We start from the raw sequence: 9,124 nt of genomic DNA on the forward strand, positions 1-9,124 counted from the left end.
TGAGCCAGTAGACAGAGGGACAAGCCCATCGGCACCAGTGGGCTGACATGGCGGAGACGGTGGGGGAGCCCATGGCATTCATCGCAGGGCTGGTTACGGAGCTGGGACCCAACTGTGGGAATCCCAGGAGCTGACTTTGTCCAGGGAGGGGCGCCCTGCAAGGCCCAGGCTCTCCCTTTGGACACAGACCTTGCCGCCCCCCTCAGACTGTCCTGCCTCCTCCGGCGGCCTGTCTCTTCTGCCTTGAGGCAGCCCCCCTGCAGTGGCCCTGTTCTGGGGGGCCACAGCTCTGCCCTCAGCAACTCGGCCCTGTGGGGGGGCAGCTCCGCCCTCTGGGCCCCAGCCCCGCCTCTGGGGCCCATAGCCCCGCCCACGGAGCCCCAGCCCCGCCCCCGGGCCCATAGCCCCGCCCCCGGAGCCCCGCCCCCGGGCCCATAGCTCCGCCCTCGAGGCTCCAGCCCCGCCCCCGGGCCCATAGCCCCGCCCACAGAGCCCAGCCCCGCCCACAGAGCTCAGTCCCGCCCCCGGGCCCATAGCCCCGCCCACAGAGCCCAGCCCCGCCCCCGGGCCCATAGCCCCGCCCACAGAGCCCCAGCCCCGCTCCTGGGGCCCATAGCTCTGCCCCCGAGGCCAAGCCCCGCCCCCGGGCCCATAGCCCCGCCCACAGAACCCCGCCCCGCCCCCGGGCCCATAGCTCTGCCCCCGAGGCCAAGCCCCGCCCCCGGGCCCATAGCCCCGCCCACAGAGCCCCAGCCCCGCCCCCGGGCCCATAGCTCCGCCCTCGAGGCTCCAGCCCCGCCCCCGGGCCCATAGCCCCGCCCACAGAGCCCCAGCCCCGCTCCTGGGGCCCATAGCTCCGCCCCCGAGGTCAAGCCCCGCCCCTAGGGTCCATAGCCCCGCCCCCGGGCCCATAGCCCCGCCCACGGAACCCATAGCTCCGCCCTCGGAGCCCCGCCCCCGGGCCCCAGTGGGGTCCTCAGAGCCCACCGCGCTGCCCCTCACCCCCGCCCCCCCCCCCCCCCCCGCTATTTCAGGCCTCCCGCACCCTCCACCCCCGCCCGCGTAGGGACCCTTCAACACGGATTTCTAGAAATAGCTGCGTCGGTTTTCCCCGCAGCAGCTGCGGAGGGGGCAGCGGGAGGGCCTGGGGCGGAGGCGCTGAGTTAGAGCCGAGCGCCCCCGGGGGGCGGTCGGGTCACCACCCGGGGCACAGGCGCCCTGGGGACCCCCGGGCCACACGGAGGGCGGCGGCAGAGCCAGGATGGTGACCGTCTCCCCGCGAGCCCGACTAATGACCCCTCCTCCCGCCGACACCAGGAGGGGCCGCGGCTGATGCCCTCGGGGGGCACACGGGGACCCGGGCCTCACCCACTGGGCGAGCCCTGATGCTGGCAGCCCCGGGGTGGGCAGAGGCACGAACACCAGGGGGCAGGCGGGGCGCCCAGCCTCTCCCGCTCCGCGTCTGGGTGGGCAGGTCGCGCGGCCGGTGGACTGCAGCGGACAGGCCCCTCTCTGCCCCTCGCCCGCCAGGTGCCCGGGGTCGGGGTTTGGAGTGGGCGCCCCAGGCCTGCGGCTCCTCCAGGGGCAGCCCTCCGCCCTCAGACCAGCAGGGGCATCCTGTCCCTGGGTGGGGGCGCAGGGACCTGCCTCCTCCCTCTCTGACCTGAGAGCTTGGGCAGAGCCTTAGAAGCAGAATCGACACGGGTCTCGTTTCGTCCCCAGTTTTAGCCACAGAAAGAACAACGTCTCCAGGAAGATAAAAACAGAAGAGAACCCCCTCCCACCCGAACGCGCATCTGCCCCCGGAGCGGCACCCGGGACCCGGGTCGTCAGGTCCTGGATTCTCACAGGGGCCTCCTTCCCACGGGCCAGGGGGGACCGGCCACCGTCTCCCCTCCCGCGGCGCTGCAGGGCAGGGGTGACAGCACCCCACCCGCCGGCTCAGTCCTTGCTGAAGATGCCCGCTTCCCAGCGCTGTGCCATGGCGTTCTTGTGGTGGGTCACCCGCGTGGCTTCCAGGACCTGCGGGAGGAGGCGCGGGGTCCCCATCAGGGTCCCAACTCCCAGGAGGGATCTAGAACATGGGCAGCTCAGGCCTTTCCCCTCCCCTATTTCAGACCCTCTACCTCTGGTAATAGCACCAAGCGACGGGCTAAGCCACACTGAGACCCACAGCAGGCCAAGTGCCAGGGCCGGACATTTCGGACTCAGTTCAAAAAACGTACTCCGCAAACCCAGGGAAGTGGCTGGCTATCTGCACGCTCAGACGAACCCCTCTTTCTGTCTGTCTGTCCCAAACCTTCACTGTGTGGTCAAGAGGCAGCAGGTAGACCTCACTCACGGCCCCGAAAGCAGGTCCCCCCAAAGTCCGCCCCCGGCAGGCAGTAAGGGTCCGAGTCCCCGCGCCCAGAAGGGCTGTGGTGGCCCCGACGCAGGGGCAGGGGGCACAGCGGGTGGGGGGACCGGCGGCTGGTCCCCGGGGGCAGCACTCACCTCCGAGTCGATGCGGTCTAGGGAGTTGATGCTGGCGTACTGCAGGAGGAAAAGAGCGTCAGCCCCGCCCCAGAGCCCACGGGGCCACCACCGACCCCCCAGGTGTCCCCTGACTGGTCCGAGCTCAAAGCTGCGCACCCCGTGTCCCCCCAGGGCTCCCCTCCATCACGGCCTGATGCCACCCCAACCGTGTTCTCTCTGCGAACGTCTGGCCGTGCCAGGCCCTCGCCCAGGCTCACAGAGGCCGTGCTCTTGTCACACGCGCTTGACCGAGGGTCAGCGGGGGCAAGTCCTTGCTGGAACGTGGGACTTGCCCCACGTCACACACCCGCAAGGGGCAGGACTGGGATTTGGGCCTGGAATCGCAGGACGGGCGCTGAGGCTGCAGCCGCTGTGATTCTGCACAGGTCATGGGGCCCCACGACCCCGCCGGGCAGCGGGGGGACATGGCCCCTGGTCACAGACTGGGGCATGTAGAGTCAGGTCGCCGTTCGGGAGCACAGAGCGTGTGTGACCAGACCCGGCTCTCGGGTCGCACGGACGCAGTGCGTCAGCGCCCCGTGCACGGCACACACGGACGATGTGCGGTGACGACAGCCGTGGACACGGGACAACAGCAGGGGGACGTGGCTGACCTGTCCCTGTCCTCCTCCTTCAGACTAATTCGGGGGGCGGCCTCCCGGAGGGGAACTCCACTGAGGTGGCCCTGACAGCAGAAGCCCCGACACGAACAGACACCCGGTTTACCCACTCCGCACTTCCCACACGGGGGAAACTGAGGCACAGCCACCCTCAGGTGCCGGGACTCACCCGCTGCTCCTTCTTCCTCTGCCCAGGAGCAGCCTGGGCAGGGCCGTCCGCCGTCCACACGAGGCCGGAGTGCAGCAGGACGGGGCTGAAGAAGTGGGCCTCGGACACGGAGTAGCGGCCGGTGACGCCTGCGGGCGGGAGGGCGGCAGGGAGCGTCTCAGGTCCCCTGAAGGCAGGAGCCCCTGGCCGGGAAGCGGGGTCAGTACAGGAAACGGCAAACGGACGGACCGACGCCGGACAGAGCAGACGGCTCCCGGGGAATGGATCAGAGGGGCCGGAGCCCCGGTCAGGAGCCGCGTGGACAGAGGAGCCGCCCGGCCACAGATGCAATGTGCCCCCACCCGGAGGACGCGGCGCCCGCGGGTATAAGGCAGAAAACCCACAGTCAACACCTCTCCCCAAAATCTCGCGCTCGAGAGTTGGCGATGGGGGGGAGGGGGGGGAGTGGACAGAATCCCCCGATGCCCCGTCACTCCCATGCCCCCCAACCCCACCGCACCCTAGACCCCAAGCCCCATCGCACCCAGCCGCGCCCCCAGGCCCATCGCGCCCCCTCATCCTAACCCGAGGCCGCGGAGGAGCTCCTGGAGCCCGGCTCCCGGTCCTCATCCTCGGCCGGCGGGGAGAAGACCTCCGGGAACAGCGCGCTCCGTCGCTCGGCCGCCACCTCCCGCTCGCGCCGCAGGACGTTCTCCACCTCCCTGTCCAGCAGCTCCGACGACCCGGACCTCTGCAGCCTCGACGCCAGCGCGGCGCCCCGGTCCCAGCCTCGGGCGGGGGCGGCCTCCGGCGGGGGCGCGTCGGGAACCCGGAACCGCAGGGGACTCAGGTGGAAGTACTCCCAGGGGATGACCGCCCCGTGGGCGCGCGGGGGCTCCGAGGGGGGCCTGCTGCTCCTCTGCCTCGCGCCCCAGGGCTTTCCGGAGGGTCCCGAGAGAGGCGTCCGGGCGCGCGCGGCCTCCCCCACCCGCGCCTGCGAGGCCCGGGACACAGGCGGGGGGCTCCCGGGGCGCAGGTAGGGCGGGGAGGGCTCCGGCAGGGCGCGGCTCACCTTCCCGGGCTCATCCAGGACGGAGTCTGAGCTGCGCGCTCTCCGGAGCCCGGGCTGCGCCCCCGGGGAGGCCGCGCTCCGCCTGCTCTGCAGCCCCTGCCGGTGGGCCTCCTCCCGCTGCGTCTCCTGCGCCAAGTCCCGCTGCACGTAGAGGGACGGGCGCCCTCGCTCGCGCCGGGGGGCGGGGAGGAGGCCCACCCTGGTCAGCAGCGGCCGGCTGGGGACCTGCACCAGCTCCTGCTGGGCGTGGGCCTGCCGCAGCCCCCTCCGCTCCCGCAGGTCCGCTTCCCGCTCCTGGGCCAGCCGGATCTCCCGCTCGATGGGGGTCTCCGTGGGGAGCTCTGGGGCCCCCCCTTGGTCCGGGGAGCCGGGGTCACCCGCAGCCCGGGCGCCAGAGGCAGCAGGCGGGCCGCTCTTGCTCTTCTCTTCCAGGACCACCTCCCTCTCCTGGGGCTTCGGCGGGACCACGTACCCGTTGGCCAGGAACAGCCCGCTGGGGGGCCGGGGGGCCTGGCTGGCCCCCAGGGGGGCTCGTGCGGGGGCCGCCCGTGTCGGAGGGTGGAGCGGGCCCCCCGCACTGGCCTGCTCCAGACTCAGGAACTGCTGCCTGGCTGCCAGGAAGTCGATCTGCTCCCTGTCCACCGCGTCGTCCTCCGGGGGCCCTGACGGGGCTTGGCTGGGGTCCCGGGGGTCCCGCGGGCCGGGGGCGCCATGGAGCGTGGCCACCGTGCTGCTCTTCCGGAGAGCCTGGTCCTGGATGACCGCCCGGCGCTCCTGCTCCAGGTCCTGCGGCCGTCGAGCCTGGGTGTCCCTTGCGTCCCGGCGGAAGGCCGTCACCTCCTCCTCGCCGTCAGCCTTCCCAGAGAGCGTCCACGGCGACGGCCGGCCCGGGAGGGACGCCCCAGTCCTGGCTGCGCTCGGCTGGGCCTCTCGGTCAGCGGGCCACGCCGGTGGCCTGTCCTGGCCCCAGCCACTGGCCTTGGGCCCCACATCCAGCACCTCAAACGTGTAGCTGGCGTCTTCATCGGGGGCCAGGCCAGCCAGGCGGGGCGAGTGAGGGATGCTGAAGATGGGGTATCTGGTCACGCGGTCCATGTCCCGGGGGTCTCAGCTTGGCCACGGCTCTGTGGCGGAGACGCTCTGCGCTCGCTGAGGGACGAGGAGGGAACGGGGCCAATGGGTCAGGGAACAGGAGGCAGCACTCCGGGGAGAGGCACACCTTGCAGTCCCTTCCAGGGCAAAGTCCTGGCCAAAGGGCCTCTGTGGTTGGTGCAGGGGTGAGTAAATGCCCCAGCCCTCCAATCAGGGCGCTCTACCCTCTGGCCTCTGTGATTGGCTCAGGGATGGACATGTGACCCAACCTGCCAGAGACCTGAAATCCTGATCCTGAGATTTGGCAATTACCTAGGAAAATCGGACCCTCTGCCCGCTGGGCTTGTTGGGCTGCTGGGATTGTTTGGACTCCTGGATCCAGCCGTACCTGAAACCCACCCCCATTCTGACCCACCAGTTTGCCCCATGAGCGTCTGACGTTTGCAGGTGTCCCCCGATCTCGGCTTGCAGATGGTGCCCCGCACCTCGCCTCCCCCAGCCCATCCCCAGGCCGCCTCCCCGGGCCCCAGGAGCATGTGCATCCGCCTCCCTCCCGGCGCCCACTCTGAGGTTCCTTCTGTGATTTTTTTTTCCTTCAGGGGGCCTGTCCCTCATGAACAGATGTGAGGTGGGGAGACTGAGACTTAGGGAGGGAGGAAGGGAGGCAGGGATGGGCATCCGGGTTCCCTCCGTGGCACCTGCCCAGGGCACACTGTCCCTTCCCAGTCGGCCCTCCGCCCCCCGAGCCATAAAGCCACGACAGGCCGTGGACCTTGTCCTGCTGGGCCCGGAAGGCCCCGGAGCCTCTGGCCACACCTTGATCTGATGCCCCCCGCCCCGGGGGGGCAGCTGGTGCCCTTCAGGCATCGGGGTTCTGCTGAGCACAGATGCAGGAGCCCCCTCCCCCCGCCAAGGTCATGCACCTGCGCTCATAGCTCCGTGGCTCCCGGCCTCCCTGGAGTGCGGCCTTCCTCTGGCCTCTGCACAAACCCCCAGGCCTCGCAGCTGTCCCTACCCCAAACCCGACCTCCTCGTCCTCCTCCTGCAGCTCCCTCTGCCTGGAGGACCTTCATGTCTGCCCCTCTACAGCCCTCTTAGCTGCAGCCCACGAGACACCTCCTCCAGGGAGCCCCCGCCCCGCCACCCCCCGAGGTTGCCCTGGCCTTGGAGCCTGTTGTCTGAGCATCCCGTGCTGCCTGGCCTGGCACCCAAGTTGGGCGTCACCTCTTCACAGCTGGGGAGGGAAGAGTGGCTGTTCCCAGCCCTTGGAGCAGCCCTTGGCCGTGTCCCCACCCCCAGTTCTGTCGGAGTCACTACGACGTCCGCTGCCTGTAGGTCAGCTTGCTTGTAAAAACTGTCATTCTAGGGGAAATGCGGCCCTCCCTGCGCCAGAGGAGTGGCACCGAGCACCGTGAAGTCCATCACGGGAACCGTGTCGCCGCCGCGTGCAGCTAGACGGCTTCCGTGCCAAACCCGGAAGCTGTAACTGGAAAAGCGACGGTTAAGAGCAAGCAAGCCCGGGTCCCCCACGGCAGTGCGGCCCCAGGAGGTCACGGGCTGGGTGCTTCTCTGAGAGGGTCATAGGTCATTGCAGTCTTGTCCTCCCCCCGTCCGAAGCCATCAGGTCCCCCTCTTCTGGTCTGGTATACAGCACGTACTTAATAAAGACTGAACACGCCGCGGACTCTGCAAACACCGCTCATTCCGGGCGCCCGGGGCCTGCCCGGCGGGGTCTGTTCAGCCACAGACCTGGCCACCCCGGGGGCCTCCCCTCAGCCCCCAGGCCCTGGAGGTCCCCCGGGAGGGCAGGCGCCGGAGGGGTGACGCAGGGCTGTTTGCTGATCTCGGAGCCACCCGGGGACACTCACTCTGGGAAAGAAAACCACCTGCCCCGAGGGTGTTGGTGTCCGGGTCGGGCGGGGCACGGGCGGGGCTCGGGCGGGGCGCAGCTTCGGCTTGGCCATTCCTGCGGGGTGATTCACGGAGGCCCCGGGGCGGGGCTCGGGCTCAAGGCCCCAGGGCCCCACTAGCTCGGGCTGGCCTCCGTGTGCACACCTGGAGGTGGCGTCCGCGGCAGTCGGCCCCACCCCAGAGCCTGCCATGCAGTCCGCGCCCTGTACCTGGTATACAGTGGGTGCCACATAAATGCTAGCCTAGAGGGGGAGGTTGCTGATAGTATCACTATTATTTAAACCCTGGGCTCCACGTGGGTGAGTTGGGAGGATGCTGCCCCCACCGGGGCCCGCAGAGGTCGCACAGCTGGTGACAGAGCAGGTCCCGAAGCCTGGGCCTCCTCTTCCAGGAAGCTCCCCACCCCGTAGCTCCCGGCCAGCCCCACCCGCGTCACGCCCATACCGACGGGTCTGGGGTTTATGGCCCGTGCACCTGCTTCCTCATCAGCACCCGGGAGGGCCCAGGGCTCAGGGAGGGCAAGGTCACACGGCAAGGACGGCCTCACTGGGGGCGACAGTCCTCCTGGGGCCCTGCGGGACGGAGCCCCCACTCCCGAGATCCCCGGACTCTCACCAGTCCCCCCAGCCCCTCAGCTGCCCCCCTCCCAGGCGGAGGCTGCCCCACCCACCGCTCCTCCTGTGTGTCCCCAGCAGACCCTGGACCCCGTGGGGGTGTCACGCGCCGTTCAAGACCTCCGCAAGCACGGCTCTGGCTGGCACTTGTAAAGTTTCTCCGGAAGCTTCCGGATTTCTCAGAACCAACGAGGGTTCCAATCAGACCCCTCCACTGGAGGCTCAGGGCTCGAGGTTGTGGGATTTGGAAGCTGGAAGCCCAGGGCAGACAGGGAGCCTCTGCTCCCCCAGCTGGGGGTGGGGCAGGAAGGACAGAGACCCCGCGACCTCAGAGACGCCTGGGTGCAGAGCAAGGGAGGCCCCCGCCAGCCCTGAAGGCCCAGCTGGGCCGGGGGGAGACGGGGCGGGGAGTGGAGGACCCGCCTCCCTGCACCCCGAGGATGACCCGCAGGTGAGCACATGCCCGCGTCAAGCCCCGCCCCACACGGGACCCCGCCGCACCCGACCTTGGTGTCCCCCCCCGCCCCCCCCCACCGCGTCCCCAGCCTCACCTGCCGGCTCCGGGCCCCAGTGGCCTCCGAGCCCGGCTCCGGCTCTGTCCACAGGCACCGAGACTCCTGGCGCCGCCCTGCCCACGAGTTGCCAGGGGAGAGGGCCCCGCCTGGGGGAGGCAGGGGCACCCCCTCCTCCCTGGCCCCACCTCAGCTCGGGAAACAAAGTCCAGAGGCGGAGGGAGAAAGATGATACCCGGGCGGGGCGGAGGGTAGGCACCGTGCCCGCTGCACACTGTCCCTCGGCCCGGGGCCTCCAGCCCCACGGAGCCAGAACTCACCGGAAGCCTCTTTCCAGCTGCGGTCAGGCTCCCCAGCACCCCAGAAACGGGGTGTCCCTGCCCAGAGTCACACCGCAGGCCCTGCCGCAGCGCCCCCACCGCCTGGCTCAGCCCACCCTTTGCGGCTACTACCCCAGAGAGCTCCTTTCTGCTGCAGGCCTCGCCTGCGAGTCTGGGTCGGGGGCTGTTCCGCCGGGCCTGGGTTCAAATCCCACCAAGCCCCTCTGAGCCTGTTCCCTCCTCTGAACGGGGACGTTACAGAGCTGGGAGGACCTCCCGGGCCACTTCCCAACGGGGACGTGACGAGGGCCAGAGAACGTC

At 70.2% G+C, this 9,124-nt stretch overlaps 1 protein-coding gene across 1 annotated transcript; it reads right to left on the reverse strand.

The window, feature by feature from the left end:
- Positions 1-1,707: 1,707 nt before the first annotated feature.
- LOC112666156 (mitotic spindle positioning) lies at positions 1,708-8,684 on the reverse strand. Its single transcript, XM_025456640.3, has 5 exons — positions 8,523-8,684; positions 3,868-5,503; positions 3,304-3,431; positions 2,494-2,532; positions 1,708-2,022 (listed from the first exon to the last, which is right to left on the reverse strand). The coding sequence occupies exons 2-5, from the start codon at positions 5,447-5,449 to the stop codon at positions 1,942-1,944; spliced, it is 1,830 nt and encodes a 609-aa protein (XP_025312425.1). The 5' UTR covers positions 5,450-5,503; positions 8,523-8,684; the 3' UTR covers positions 1,708-1,941.
- Between the last annotated feature and the right edge of the window lie 440 nt (positions 8,685-9,124).

Source organism: Canis lupus, chromosome 20, assembly GCF_003254725.2.
Source record: "Canis lupus dingo isolate Sandy chromosome 20, ASM325472v2, whole genome shotgun sequence".
NCBI lineage: Eukaryota > Metazoa > Chordata > Mammalia > Carnivora > Canidae > Canis > Canis lupus.